The sequence below is a fragment of the Lytechinus variegatus genome, chromosome 11 (genome assembly GCF_018143015.1).
Source record: "Lytechinus variegatus isolate NC3 chromosome 11, Lvar_3.0, whole genome shotgun sequence".
In the NCBI taxonomy this organism is placed as follows: Eukaryota; Metazoa; Echinodermata; class Echinoidea; order Temnopleuroida; family Toxopneustidae; genus Lytechinus; species Lytechinus variegatus.
This window is the reverse complement of record NC_054750.1, coordinates 29,217,075-29,233,114: the sequence shown is the minus strand read 5'-3', so window position 1 is coordinate 29,233,114 and position 16,040 is coordinate 29,217,075. Positions and strand designations below refer to the sequence as shown.

At 34.2% G+C, this 16,040-nt stretch overlaps 1 protein-coding gene across 1 annotated transcript in view; it reads left to right on the top strand.

Annotated features, from left to right (window-relative positions):
* LOC121423516 (serine-rich adhesin for platelets-like) overlaps positions 1-15,693 on the top strand; it is a 29,449-nt gene extending 13,756 nt beyond the window's left edge. Inside the window, exons 16-17 of the mRNA XM_041618867.1 lie at positions 379-663; positions 15,536-15,693. Of these exons, the coding sequence (XP_041474801.1) occupies positions 379-663; positions 15,536-15,693 (443 nt within the window). The remainder of the gene's footprint in view (positions 1-378; positions 664-15,535) is intronic.
* Positions 15,694-16,040: the final 347 nt, after the last annotated feature.

Below are 16,040 nucleotides of genomic sequence, written 5' to 3'. Positions count from 1 at the left end.
ATTGTAAATCTTTCTCCAGAGCAGCCTCATAAGTTATGCAGACAAAATGTGTCAAATTACAAAATAAGTTCAATTAAAATGTTAATAAAAATCACTGGTCTTCGTCTGGGCTCTTCATTACTATCTCCTTACATAATCCTTAATCTTATCGAATTAGCTGATGTGTATTTGTATACATATGCATTCTCATTTCTCTCGAATTACAGAACAAAAAAGAAAACATTTTTATTAACATAATTGTATTTGTACAGACTAAAAAAAGAAGAAACAATCGAATCAGCAAAGCTGTCTTTCGTCGATTTGGTGTTAACGAGAAAACCATTAATATGCTTATTAACTTTCATGATTGCGATTTATCTTTTCAATTGTGACATTTAGCTCCAGGATGGAAGTGTACATCTTCGAAATGTTATAGACGGTATGATGAGCAGCAACGAAACTGGGCAGATGCTAAGGCATCCTGTTCTGGATTAGACCAGGTGAACACTCCGTATGGATACAGATCGCCTTCTCTACTCTTTCTCAACACTAAAGAAGAGGCCATCTTTCTTCGGGACACTTTCGACATGAACAAGACCGCGTGGATCAACTGCAACGACCAGGCAAAAGAGGGTGATTTCGTTTGTGATGTCGATGGTAATGGAACTTCACCAAGCTCATTTTGTAAGTACACATTATTCGACCTCTTGATAACAGAACATGTATGTTCAAAAATATGTCAAAGACAGGCTTGATATACCGTTCAGTTTTACCGTCGTAGCCGTGGTAAATCCATTGTAATCATAGTCGTATAACCACTTTGAGTAAACTATGGATTTACAATGGATCGACGATCAGCCATTTGTAGATTTGAAATCATATGTCGTTAAAGGACAAGTCTACCCCAACAAAAGGTTGATTTGGATAAAAAAGAGAAAAATCCAACTTGCATAACACTGAAAATTCATCAAAATTGGATTTAGAATAAGAAAGTAGGGACATTTTAAAATATTGCGTAATTTAAAAAAAACAAGTGTAATGCACATCCTGATCGGTATTCAAATGTGGAGACTGATGACATCATCCACTCACTATTTCTGTTGTATTTTATTCTATGAAATATGAAGTATTCTACTTTTCTTCCCATTGTCAAGTGAAACAACAATCAATTCCTCCCTGAATATGTGGAATTAGCATTGTCTGATACTATATGGTTCAGACAAGTTGGTCCTATTGTCAAATCTGTATTAATATGGTTAGACACATAATCACCCTCTTGGCGGTAAAAATTTTACACATTTACCCAATAATTTGTTTTACTGTTATGTAGTATGTATTTAACTTCCTTTCACATGTTTACAATTCCCAAACCCCCAATACCATTTAATTCCTAAACCTTGACCATAAACAGACCAACCCCCAGTGACGTCGGCTAACTTCAAGGAAGAAGTATGACTCACACTTCCAGCCCCAGTCACTTGCACAGAGCATCACCACACCCCTTTTACCAGAGAAAGTTTGATAGACAGTTACCTGTAGACCAATGCAGATCAAGTTTAGATCACTCCCACCTTAAATTGTTAGGCCCACAAAACTAATGATATAAATGAGACTTCTTGATTATTAGAGAGACAGAACAGAATATAGAAGAGAATACTAGACCCACACTCATCCAGTATAGACTGACTGACTTCAAGACTTAGACGTCCATCGAATATTATTTTCAACTTCACTCCCAATCTTAAACTTATACTTCTAAATTATTTTATATTCATCGTCTCTTGTTATATCCGAATCATAGGCGGATCCTGGGTGGGGAGGGGGGGGGGGCGAGGGGCCCGCCCCCCCCCCATTGGCGGAGCAAAAAAAAAAAGAAAAAAAGGGGGAAAGAAAGCAAAAAAAGAAATGGAAGGGAAAAGAGAGGAGAAAAGAAGAAAGGCAAACAAAAGAGGAGGAACATGATTGAATAAAATAACATGAGGGGAAGACTTTGAAAATATTTTTTTGAAAAATCTATTTGTTAGGATATAAAATTTTTGCTCGCGCTTCGCGCTCACATTGTCTTAGGGGATTTGCATATCTTGCTAAATATGAAGCTTAAAATATCAAAATTTGAAGTCCGTATACAAAACATATTTCAGCTGGGAAAAAATGTCTGTGTTATGGTCTGAATATTATAATTTTCTGCTTGCGCTGCGCGCTCGCAAAATTTGATTTGTAAGGTACCTATTATTTTCCTGTATTCCATAAAGTTCTCAAATATCACTATTCAGGTCAGATTGTCAAAACGTATCAGCTAGCGCTGCACGCTAGCATTTTGATTAGTGAGTTATGTACATCCCAGTATTAATTCTAAATCAAACTACATTGATGACAGTTTATCAAGAATTTCGGCTCGCGATTTCCGCTCGCATTGATTAATATTGTCATGCATCTTATGCATAATTACAAAAGTGCTTGAAATGTCCAGTTTTCAGGCCATTATAACAGATTTCGGGCTCTCATGCTTAAAAAGAGAAATAGGAAGATAGTCATCATTTTCATATGATGACATAATGCCCTAATAGAATATGTCCCGGTCCTATGTAAAAACTCAAAGTAATAATAATAAAATACATCAGCTCTTTTTTAACTGTGATCCATCACAATTAACAATTTCCCCACAAAGTGTTTGCAATACAGAGATTAAATTGACCCTTTGTTAGACCGGAATATCATATATATGATAAGAAAGGTACTTAGAATACCCAAATTCTAGGTGGAAATCTAAAACACACATTTATTCAGATACGCAGATTGTTCTCTATTTAAATCATTATCCAGGTTCAGATCGCAATATCAAAAAGTGTCTGCTCGCGCTTTGGTCGCATTATTAATGTATAAAAATTGATAATAACTTATCCTTTTCATTATTTACAAAACATGATTAGAGTGTCCAGAATTTTTTCGCTCGCGCTTCGCGCTCGCATCAATAAAGTTTATATACATAGAGTCCTTCCAAGATTACAAAAAGTGCTTAGAATTTCCATTATTCAGGTAAAAAAGGTCAAAAATTTTCAGCTCGCGCTTCGCGCTCGCAATATTTGAATGTTAAAATATGTAACGTCTTCATGGCTAAAAGCAAGCAGTCCATAACATAAGGAAGATCCCCACTTACTCATCCTTTTCATGATTTACAAAACTAATTTAAGAGTGTCTTGTTCAGTAGGTCTAAATATCGACATTTTTTGCTCACGCTTCGTGCTCGCATGTTTAATTATATACCTATTCTGTTAAGTTACAAAAAGTGCTAAGAATTTCCATTCCTTAGGTAAAAATGTCAAAAATTTTCAGCTCGCGCTCGCAATATTTGAATGTTAAGATATGTAACGTCTTCATGGCTAAAAGCAAGCAGTCCATAACACGTACAATTTCGAGCAGTTCAAAACATATACAAAAATTTTCTGCTCGCGCTCTGCGCTCGCATTATTAATGTAAGGAAGATCCCCACTTACTCATCCTTTTCATGATTTACAAAAATAATTTAAGAGTGTCTTGTTCAGTAGGTCTAAATATCGACATTTTTTGCTCACTCTTCGTGCTCGCATGTTTAATTATATACCTATTCTGTTAAGTTACAAAAAGGGCTAAGAATTTCCATTCCTTAGGTAAAAATGTCATAAACTTTCGGTTCGCACTTCGCGCTCTTTTTATTTGATTTTTTTAAATATGTAACGTCTTCATGGCTAATTACAAGCAAGTATTTAACAGTAGGGGAAGGCGGAGTAAGTTGTGACAATTTTTGCATTTTGCATGTAAGAATTGATATGACTAGTACCATTGTAGAAATAAGTACCTTGCCTTAAAATTTGATTCTTGGGAAATGTTTTTCACCTACATATAACTTTCTACCCACACACAGAAAGTCATCGTGACCTTTGAAAAAAACGATGTCAAATGGCTCAACTTGCCCCATATTTGGGGTAAGTTGTGCCACCGTGTAGGGTAAGTTGAGCCACAAAAACTATGTACAATATGTATTGGGGGAGAACCAGCATGTCAATTTCTTGTTTAAAGTCTTTTCACTTGCTAATTCTCTATAAATACTAACATCCTTTAAAAGGAAAAGAACAGTCATGTAAATTTGCTGCTTTCAGCCTGCATTTCAATCGATTTTTTATGGTTTGTTTTTTAAGATACATTACCATAAGAATTACCATGGCTCAACTTGCCCCATGCTGTTTTGCTCAACTTACACCAGTCAGAACTTAGTGCGATAATTTCGTATCCACACATTTATTATGCAACCATTATATAAAAGACTATGACAAGAATGAAGATTCATACCTGGATTAACAATGTTGTTATCATGTCTTTTACTATATCTAAAGACGTGTGTATGTATAAAGCACTTATCTATTTCACACTCTTTTTTACTTTTTTGGCTGAAATTCATACTTTTCCCTCTAAAAAATTACTTTTTGTTTCAAAGTGGAAAACAATGTGGTGGGGTTAGGGGTTATGCTATGGGTCATCAATACATGACCCCACCACAATGTCTGACTCATTAATTACTGGCCTGGGGCTGGTGGCTCAACTTACCCCGCCTTCCCCTACCTTTTCCATCACTTCATTTCTGCTCACTCTTTACGTTTGTATATAAACTTGCATACACATCTTTTTTTCAGGAAAACAAACATTTCCGAGAATGTTCAAAATTTTATGAAAAAGTACGTAAGATTTCCAAAAAATTTAGCTCGCGCTTCGCGCTCGCATTACATAAATACGGGTTATGGTATTACACATTTATGTTTCATAAGAATAAAGCTAAAAAGTGACCATAAGGACTACCCCTTCAAAGAAACAAAAATTCCCGGCAAAAATCATATTCGAGCGGCCGATCGGGAAAATATGGCTGAAAAAATCCCCCCCCCCCATTGGCGAAGGCTGGATCCGCCCCTGCGAATCTTCATGTACTTCGAACTGCAAACTGTAACTGATGATTAAATACCCAGTGATTTGAACTTTCTCCAAAGTTTCTTCATTACGCTTCCCTTCTAAATTATTTTTACCGATCCCAACACGACATTACAGTCTAAAGCAAGTAATTCAAATGAAGTTACTGAAGAGCTTTGGATATATTTTTTGCAGTGAATGTTATACAGTTTTAAGAGTTTATAAGGATTTAATATCGACTTGGGAGAAAAAATCTTAAACATTTTATTTCTTTATGAGTTACAAATTAAATGAGTATAACAATAAATTTCAATACAAAATAAAGCAGAAAGTGCATATAATCATGATCAATATTTTTAATATATAAAGGGAGTGAGGGGGGGGGGGACAAAGCAGAAAATAAACGCTGGTCAAAACACTGGCATTACTGCTATGTCGAAAAATATCGATAATGTTTCTCGATTTACTAAGAAAATTTATTCATTTTGTTTTATTTAATTTTATTTCTACATTCACATCATTTGATTCCAAGGGGGATCAACACTTTACAAGCGTTGCTTTTTAGTGGACCCCCTCATTTCCTTTTATGCCCAATATTATACTAGTTTTTGTTTTACGAAGTAAGAATGCTCGTCTGTAAAATTGTACTTGATTTGTATCATTTTATATTACTTTGTATTATGTTTTGAATGTAAATGGAATAAAGAATTGAATTGAATTGAAATATGATTATACAACATGACATACACGAAGGTATTTCAAAACGGAAATATAGTTGTAGTTTTATAATCAATGAAAATAAATATCAACAAGATGTATTATGCATTGAACAAAATGATGATTTAGAGGAATGCAGGAGAACACCATTGCGAGCGATTAGGCTTGATAATGATTTTAGTCCCATTCTGTTTTCTAAATCTGATCTTAAACTAAAGTTATAAATATATGTTTCTCTCACTAGGGTGGAAAGACGGAGAGCCCGACGGTAGCTCCTATGGAGAAGCGGACTGTGTAGCAGTCAAACGCGGATGGTCTAAACTTCTCAAATGGCGCGACGTATCATGCTCATGGCCATGGGATAGATACACAATGTGTCAGTATATAGTCGGACAGCCAGAACAGTAAGGATAACCTTGGCCCAGACAATATCATGAAGTTTAGTAAATGATGGTGGGTCTGATTTCTACGATTGATTACATTGATTGTTGTGTTTTTGGTGTATGCTCAATCGTTAAAAACGAAAGCAAAAATGAAAGCGAAAGCCAGCAACATCATCAAGCTTTTGAAGCTTTGTGTTATGTTGTCCGCAATCCAACATTCTGGACATGGTTGAAGATTTCATTATGTTGTTACGGTGCAGTTCATAGTCAATGACCCATGCATGCTTTAATCAGCCAAGCAATTGCATAGTTTTTATTAGTATGAATTTATCAAATTTTCAAAAGTTAATATTGAATTTGTGTGTGTCAATGTGTGCGCCTGTAAATATGGCACCCGGTCAGAATCCTCCCTATATATGGGAAATGTATATAATGTAAAAAAGTTAACATATAAGTGATTAATGCTAATTGTGAAAACTGAAATAGTAGAAATTACACGCATGGAAGTGGTAATGTGGTTCATGCCAGAGCTTCAATTTCTGTCTATCTCATATAATCGCTAACCTCAGATTTGGCCACGAAGTTTTATGTTAATATTAGCCTAGGTCATGAACTTTGGGTATAAACCCTATGTTTTAGAAAAGAAAATGTTAGTTTTGCATGGATTGAGGTTCAAGAGGCATACGCCATGCATAGAATAATTGGTTATATTTTACACTATAAAAGGGGGTTTGCTTAATATTGGGTTACAAGGGTATTGGTTGGATAAGATTACACGAGATGTTATGCAATTTTGTTTGAAAATTACAAATGAAACGTACATTTTGTTACCGAACAAGCATGTTTCCTTGAATATTGGGTAACATTTTACTCATTGTTTAGAGAGAAGTTCGTTTAAATGAGAAATATTTGAAATGTAATCTACGAATCGAACATGTCTAACCCCCCACACACACACACAGTCTCTCACATTAAATACTGATTCAACAGGAATGTCCTCTTTCAATTTCTATCAATGGTTGTGCAGTGCTTCATTTAGGCTAAGGGGCTTTCACAATAATGATCGTGCAATCGTTTGCAATCATATTTTGGTCAAAATATACATGATATAATTATGTTGCACAATCGTAGCGGTCGTAAGCAGTCTCACCATAAATTTTGAATTCACAACACCTCCAGCCGCTCCTAAGTAATATCCTGTTTATATCACCATTTCATAACTTTATGTTTCCTGTCATGATTGTGGATGTGATTGTTATGAATGGGTAGATATTTTATAAAGTGTTTAGTCAAGCAAGAGTGAAACAGTTTTTCGGATGTTAGGCCTACATGGAGTGTAATGACCGTGTAATGAGCAGTGAGAGAAAACGATACAAAAAATATCTCAGCAAATTGTAATCTCTGTGATTTATAGTAGAAAAAAGAGAGAAATTAGCCTGTATGCAAGCCAGTGAAGCAATAAAGTGTGTTCCCCTTTGGATACATTTCCGCCAAACTATTTTTTTTCTTACATCTTTCTCTTTTTATTATCCAATTTAACTGACAACTTCTCGACCCTCAGTAAGGCGGGATTTTCATGACTATGAGCTATTCATTGGATGCGGGTAGATACCCGGCCCTCCCCTTAAAACCTCGGCCGTTGATCGCGGTCTCGCAACATATACATATTTCAGTGTTTTAGAATGACCTTTTATATTATCATTATTATAATAAAAAATAAAAATTAGGATGAGCGAAATAAGGGAAAATTCACACAATATCTTATGGTATTTGTGTCGAACCTAGGAGGCAGCACCATAAGAATACATTAACTATTTTAAAGAAGCATTCAAATGTACAGAGCAGCACCCGCTCTGCTTTGAAAGTTTTGGGGCTTGTTGCTGAAAATCTGCGTTTAATGAAACATAAATCAAAACTTGTGTTAAAAATACTAAAAAGAATTCGTGTATATACGTTAAAGTGAAAATGTGTTCTTTGTGAATAGTCGATGATGTTTGTTTGCGACTCATTGTAAAAAAAAGAAAGAAAATGCTTCTAATTATTTCTATATATCTAAATGCCGTTTCATGGGTGGATTGATGTTTTTTTGTGTGTTTGTGAATATGTAGGGCCTATTTTTTAAAGATTATAAGGGGGAAGTTTACCTCCTCGATAAGCCCGTTTAATTAAAAGCTGAAAATGGGAATATATATATATATATATATATATATATATATATATATATATATATATATAGGTGAGGGATTTATGAAAATCCATTAACAAGTAAAAAAAGTTATGATTTTTTATTGGAAGTTCTTGTTTTATATGTCTGCAGTTTGTAATACATGGACCTGGGAAGCGGGGTTGCTGGGGGTGCTAGCACCCAAACATTTCTTTGTGGATGCTGCGTGTATTATTCCCCAGAGGCTATATATCCCCATGTATTATCGGAGATGTGTAAAAAAATTGAAAAAAAATGTTATTAAAATGATGTTCATTTTGTAGTGAAACCTTGTTTTATATATTTGCAAATTTGTCGGGACCAATTTGACCTCCATTTTGTAATGGATTTTTTTTTTGCTTTAAAAATTTACATCAGCACCCCCAGTAAAGAAAAATAAAACTTTCCCAGTTCCCTGTAGTAATACATCGTTAAATTCTATGAATTTCACTTTCAAATGGATTATGATGAATAAAATGTTAACCGTACAAAAGGTAATATAAATTTGTGTGTGTGGTGATATGTCCACCCTAGAAATAAAATCACTCCCAATTTTGAAAGTAAATTGAGATTTTCTTTTTATATTACACGAAGTATAGAGCAACTGCTCGTCTGTGACGTCACAAAATAAAATGTTACGGATTTCCATCAAACCTCCACCGACACATTTGTCAAATTTTCTGGTTTCATTAGACCCAGGCTATCATCAGGGCAACTTTCCTTTTAATTTAAACCTTGCCATCGGAATACAAAATTTTGACCTACGTTATTACCGTTTATTACCACATTTGGACTAAGGTTAAAGGGAATCCAACCCAAACAAAATCTTGCTTTTAGAGGAAAAAAGGAAAATCAGATAGGTGAAAGTTGATAGGTGAAAGTTTAAATAATATCAGGCAAACAATAAGAAAGTTATTAATTTTAAAATCTATGAATATTGGTAATCACTATACCTATGGAGATTTTAAATTGGCCACAAATGTATTTTTTCTTTTTTTTGATTGATTGTATTCAATAAATATCTAAAGTATTCTATTACTGGCGTCTTGTCATTTCGTGGTAGCACTGTGATAGATACATAAAAAAGTATTATATTGAATATATATATATATATATATATATATATATATTCAATATAATATATATATATACATATATAAATATATCTGTGGATATAAGATATCTAAGAATTCTAAAAAGTCAAGAGTGAACAATTTTTATTAATCTGTATAATTGAAAAATCTAATATTCTATAATATTATTTAGAAAGTACTGATATAAAAAAATAAACAATATCCAATATTTGGCCCAGTTTGCATTACTTTAGCTTCTCATTAATTTGTTCCCTTTTCCTGTTTTTGGTCGTATAATTTTTGGGTACATGCCTATTTACTGATCCATGGGGAGTCGAAAAAGGGAGAAGAAAAGAATGGGTAAGAGAGGCGAGAGGGAGAAAGAGAAGGAAAAGGAAAATAGAGAAAGGGAGTGGTGGAAGAAAATGAAGGATAACAAAAGAAAGAAAAGGAAACTAGAAAGGAAAATGGTGAGGGGAAAAACAGAAGGAAAAGAAATAAAATGGAGAGGGGGGAAAGGGAAGGGGAAAAAGAGCCAGTCGAAGAAAAGGAAGTGATATTGATAGGTACGAAGAGGAAGGGGATAGGGAGAGCAAGAGAGAAAGAGAAAGTAAAAAAGGGGGACCGAAAGAAAAAAAAATAAGAGCGTGGGGAGGGAGAGAGAGAGATGATAGAAAGGAACGGGAAAGATGAATAGAGGGAGGCAAAAGAAGGGTGAGAAAGAGAAGAAATAAAGTATTAAAGAGAGAGGAGGTTATGATAAGAGTTTTTGTTGGACATGTTGGAGGAGGTATGACAAACTTATATGGGGTAAAACTTTGTGCTAATTAATTATTGACTGTCCTCGCGACATGTTGGCCAATGTTGGCCGAAAATCCAATAATCCCCCCAAAAATCTAGTTTGACCACTCTTCGAAAAAAGGTAATTCAACAGATTGCCTTTGTAACCACATAGAATTAAAATACGATTGAATATAACTCAAATTTAACAAGATGGAAAGGAAAACATCAACATACTGAAGAGATCCCGCTTTGATCAGTTAGCTAGGGAAGTGTGACTAGGGGTCAAGGTGAAGAGGAGATTGGATCATGGACCTATTACAAATTGGATTGACGACTTTTTAATGGCCACTAGACCCCCATAAAAATAATTATGTTTCTTCTTCTTCTACGTCTTCTTCTCTTTCTTCATCATATTCTTGTTCCTATTTTTCTCCTCCTATACTTCTCCTCCTCTTCCTCCTTCCTTGTCTACCTCTCCTTCTCCATCCTTTTCTGTTTCTTCTTGTACTTGTTCTTCTTCTCCTCCTTCTTCATCCTCTTCTTCTTCTTGCTTCTAATTGTTTTTCTTCTTGTTCATCTTCTCCTTCTTCTTCTTCTTGTTCTTTTTCTTCTTCTCCTACTTCTCCTCTTCTTCCTCCTCCTTCTTCCTCGTCTACCTCTCCTTCTTCTTCTTCTTCGCCAGCTGATCAACCTCGGGAAAAATCAGTCGTTTCAAAAAGAGAGCAAATATTCATTTTCTCTACTCTGAATTCATATACTCCTCAATAGTTAAAGGGAAATGAAGCCCTTAGAAAAATTGGGCTTGTGTGGAAAGAGAAAAAAAAAGATTAAAGAAACTTTGAGAAAGATGGGACAAATAATGAGAGAGTTATGAGCATTTGGATATTGCGATCACTAAAGCTGTGAAAATCCTCCTATTGGCAATGTGACAAATATGTGTGATGTCACATGTGAACAACTTTCCCTTTGATGGACTACAAAAATAACCCAAAAATGTATCTTTTACCTCTTTCTTATGGTGATACAAACTCTTTATCCATAATATATTCTTTGAAAATCTGTATTACATACCCTCTTATAGAAAGAATTAAAGATTTACTGATGGACGTGATAAGAGAGGCATTTTTAGTGAAATATATACAAAAAGCAATGGGAAAGTTGTTCATATAAGATATCACACATCTTTGTCGCATTGCCAATGAGAGGATCTCCATTACAATAATGATCTAAACGTCGAATACTCATATTTTTCTTAATATTCATTCATTTTTTTCTCAAACTTTCGTTGATTCGTTTCTTTCATTTTTCTGTTTACGCACAAGCTATCTTGTTCAAAGAGTTTTATTTTCCTTTAACTATTGAAATATTTGTATTAAAAGTTTGTCTTGTAAACATAAAGTTGCAACGACTTCAAAATACGTGAGGTTTGAAAAGAATTAATTATGAATTATGTAGGGCATGAAGGCTTCTACTCATTAGTTCAATTGCTGAAAGTTGATTCCCCTCGTGTATATTTAGATCCAAAAAATAGGATAAGGGAAAATGGACTGATACCCAAAGCTGCAAACCCTTTTACGGGAATCAATTATTATCAATTATTCATAATTGCAATATCATTTATCCAGTGTAAAGATTAACAATTGTCTTTTAGGCGCTTGAGTGTGAAACAAGCTGTGACTGAAATGACAGTAAGCAGTGGTGTAATGGTCCAAAAGATGAGGGGCACATCATGGTGTGGGTGACATCATATCTTTATTTAAAATCCCGATCAAGGGAACAAAGCGAGCGAGTCAAAATTTTTGACCTTTTACAAAATGGATAACGAATTTTGTGTTGAATTATCACACAATTTCAGAAAATAACATCATGATTCACTGTTTCTATTTCTATTTTGTTCTTTCTCTCCTTCTTTAATTGGAAAACCTACAAAAGGTTGACATGAGTAAAGAGATAAAATCAAACAAGCTCTGAACTAGAAAAAAAAATGAATGAAATAAAATAATGAAGTTATCACTAATACTTTCAATTAATATCACAAGTTACACTGGACGTAATACTAGTGAGAGAATGGATGACGTCATCCACTTACTATTCCAAAGGAGTTGGGAGTAGATTTATTATTGATTTTATGATAACATGTTAAATTTAACACTAGTCAATATTCATTACGCTGAATTATGAGTAGGTTTCATTTAATAAAAAAAGACATTTCACCAATAATAGGTCCAAATTTAGATTTAGATTTATTTATTTCTGCTCCAAAAATGATATAATCGAAATAGCAGTGTAAATACATGTTCAAAATAATACATTCTCAAATAATAGGCCCACATACAGTTTATGACATTTCATAACAAATATTGAAGATAAATCATCTGAACGGAAGGACTTGCCAAGAAAAGTAGAGCTTGTAAAAAGGGCAAGTCCCTAAACTTAGTACCATTACTAACCAACATAACTTATATACAAGAAATGGACTGAAAACGAACTTAAAATACATATTCTACAAAATACCAAAATAGAGCGAATAAGCGACAAAAGAGAATGGAAAGTAATTTAGATAATAATTGTAATGATAACGATAATAACGATAAAAATTTTAAGTAGAAATTAAAGAATGGAAAAGGGGAGGCAAAGGAGAGAGTGAGGGAGAAAATGGTGGTGAAAATAAAACTGAAAATGAAAAGAGGAACACAATATTTTTGGCAAGGACTTATTGCTTTTAGAGGCCCATTTCACCCAATGAATTTATTCAAGCTTTCTTTTACTTTGCCCTTTCACGGCAAGAAATCAGGTCAGGAAATTCGACCAAAATGATAATGTTTAAATTACAATAGACATGATAGAAAGGTTTTGGATAACTGTGTCTTGTTCCAGCAATTTTTTGCAGAGTTTTTTTTTTACTCTTTAAAGAGTGAAATTTGTGTAAAATGAAATAGGCCGGTGTCAAGAGTGGATCAGAGAGTGAATGTTGAGTAAAAACATTAATACTTTGGAGCAATGTCGGGGGAAAATTACTGCTTCATGTACTTCAAAAGGAGAGTAAATGTAAATTGTTACTTTCGTCCCTTTTAGGTTTTCAAACAGTTTCACCATATTGGATGCTTTTCTTTTGTTGTGAATGTACTAGGTTGCCTTGACTACAAACACGTTAGGACGAATTACGAATTCTGTGGTGCATGAAGGCTTCTTTGCATTATTACAATTGCTGATAAGCGGTGTTGTTTCCCTCTCATATAATATTTATACGCATGAATAATTAGTATAAGTGATTATGTGCCTAACATACACTGACAATGAAACATCCTCTTTCCTACCATGTCCTATTATATCTTGAATTTCATTCTAAGTTCTATAAAATTGGTAAACATAGCTCTTTAAAGAAATGCTCCATGCTGAGGATATTCATATCTCACTAAATAGAGTAATGTTCACAGTGCAAAATGCTGAAAATGTGATCAAAATCGGATAATAAATGACGAAGTTATTGAATTTTAAATATGTCTTTATACTACTAATGTACCACTTCAAAACAAAAAAAAATACCCTCTTCTTTTAACAATGTATTTGTAGGTGGCATTTTTAAGCTTCCGTAGTTGAGGGCAAGAAGTTGATGTTAAAATCCCCGAGTAGAAAAATATGTTTGTTTTCGTCCCCTATTTTATAAAGAAACTGCTCTAGTTCATCATGAAAGAGGTTTGTATTTGAACTAGGGGGTCTATAAACCAATCCAATGATAATGTTTTTGGATTCTGCATGAGATAATTTTGCATGAGAACGAACTGTGAATTTAACATTTTGTGAAATATAAATAGCAATACCACCACCTCGTCTTTCTTTGCGGTCTGTCCTTATCAAGTTATAATTAGGTAGATTAAAAATATCTGGGGAATGTTCATGTAGCCATGTTTCGGTTAGCCGATTACGGAAAACGGAAAGTTGTTTTATGAGTGTATTAAAGAGGTTAACTGAATATTCAAAGTTCTTATTTATACTTCTTATGTTTGCATGAAAAAGGGAAATATTATTTGAAGTATTGTTTAATTTGTTGTTAAATTATTGGGGAGTGTAATATTTGCTATTTTGTGAATTCTCAATGATAATGTCCGGGGTAAAACTATGTGACTTAAACGGGGGGGGGGGGGGGGCGTGAAAATGTAAAGTACCGGGGGTTTGGAGAGAGGTCAACTGCAATTGGTGCAGGTGAGTGTGTGCGTGCATAGAGGTGTGTTCATGTTGAAAAGTGGTGCTCGTGTATCAGCAATTGGAACATAATATACAAGTACAAAATGAATAAGGCCCATTTTGGTCAATGATGTATAGGCAGAAGAGCAAGACCGACCACCCCCCAAAAAAAATTCAATAAAACAATTTCAGAAGCAAAACTTAGAATTTATAGCGGGGGAAATGAGACAAGACATAATGAAAAAAAAGCTGAGCCTAAAATTGGCTATATAGAACATTTGATTATTACAGAGGTTTCTACTGGTTAAAAAAATGACTGTTTTTTGAAAGGACATGAGTTGGTATACTTTGAGAGATGAATATCAAGAAAAAATAAAAAGAATAAAAAAAAGCAAACATGACGTCAGATCCATTAGGCAGAAACGATTATGTTTCTTACATCTTAGAAAAGTAAAATGCTTCTCAGAAAGTCATAAAACAAGTAAAATTTGTTTAAGATTGCGATCATTTAGAATAACCACGCCTTGGTGATTGAAACCTGGGAATGTGATAATGCAGATAAAGGTACAATACAAACTTTCATAGTATAAAAAATATGCTAATCGTTATCTTCCCAGCAGACCGTTTTTAAGTCAAAGAATGAATTTGGTCATCCACTTTGAGACATTGCTTAATTGGATCATAGAGCTATTAATAGCTCTCTGATTGGATAAAGCGTTCGGTGGGTGTTAATAGGGATGAACTCGAAGAGTGGCGGGAAAAAATACTGTATGGAAGAATGTTATGGTTTAGTTATAATCCTATTATTGTAAACAATACGATTAAGGGATTATATTTATAATCCCTATTGTTGTATACAATATGATTATTGATTATCGATATATAAATCGATAATCATAAAAATTTGGATCGATAAATATGAAATCATAGTCATTTGCGTTATTTGTTTTATTTTCTTAACTTTTGTCTTGTTTTGCCATTATCGAGGCTTGCCGCAAATTCTTTTGTTCTACCTTGTTTTGAATGACATCATTATTATGTTTTGAATGACGTCATTATTATTTTTCACATTCATATAACGTCATTTGTTTTTGTCGAATTCCTCAGTCCGTGACGGCGTTGTCACATGTTCTTTATCATTTCATACTTATCGATCCATATTTTATCATTTCATACTTTACTTATTGATATATTGAGATATTGATATATATTATTTCAGTCCCATTCTGTTTTCTAAATCTAATCTATCAAAAATAAATATATGTTTCTCTCACTAGGGTGGAACGACGGAGAGCCCGACGGTAGCTCCTATGGAGAAGCGGACTGTGTAGCAGTCAACCGCTGGAGGTCTGAACTTCTCAAATGGTACGACGTACCATGCTCGTGGTCAATATACACAATTGGTCAGTTTATAGTCGGACAGCCAGAACAGTAAGGACAACCTTGGCCCAGACATTATCATGAAGCTTAGCAAATGATGGCGGGTCTGATTTCTATGATCGATTACATTGATTATTGTGTGTGATCAATCGTTGAAAACAAAACAGAAATGAAAGTGAAACCAGTAACAACAACAACAACAAACAGAAGAACAGCAGCGATCAATCGCTATGCTCTCTGACGATGATGATGTGGCCCAGTCCACAGAGACGCTACATGGGGCAGTTTCCTGGAGGTCCCAACATTTTGGACATGGTTAAAGATTTGTTTATGTGGGCACTTATTGAAGTTAATAGTCAATGACCCATGCTTTCATCAGCCAAGCCAAAGCATGGATATTTG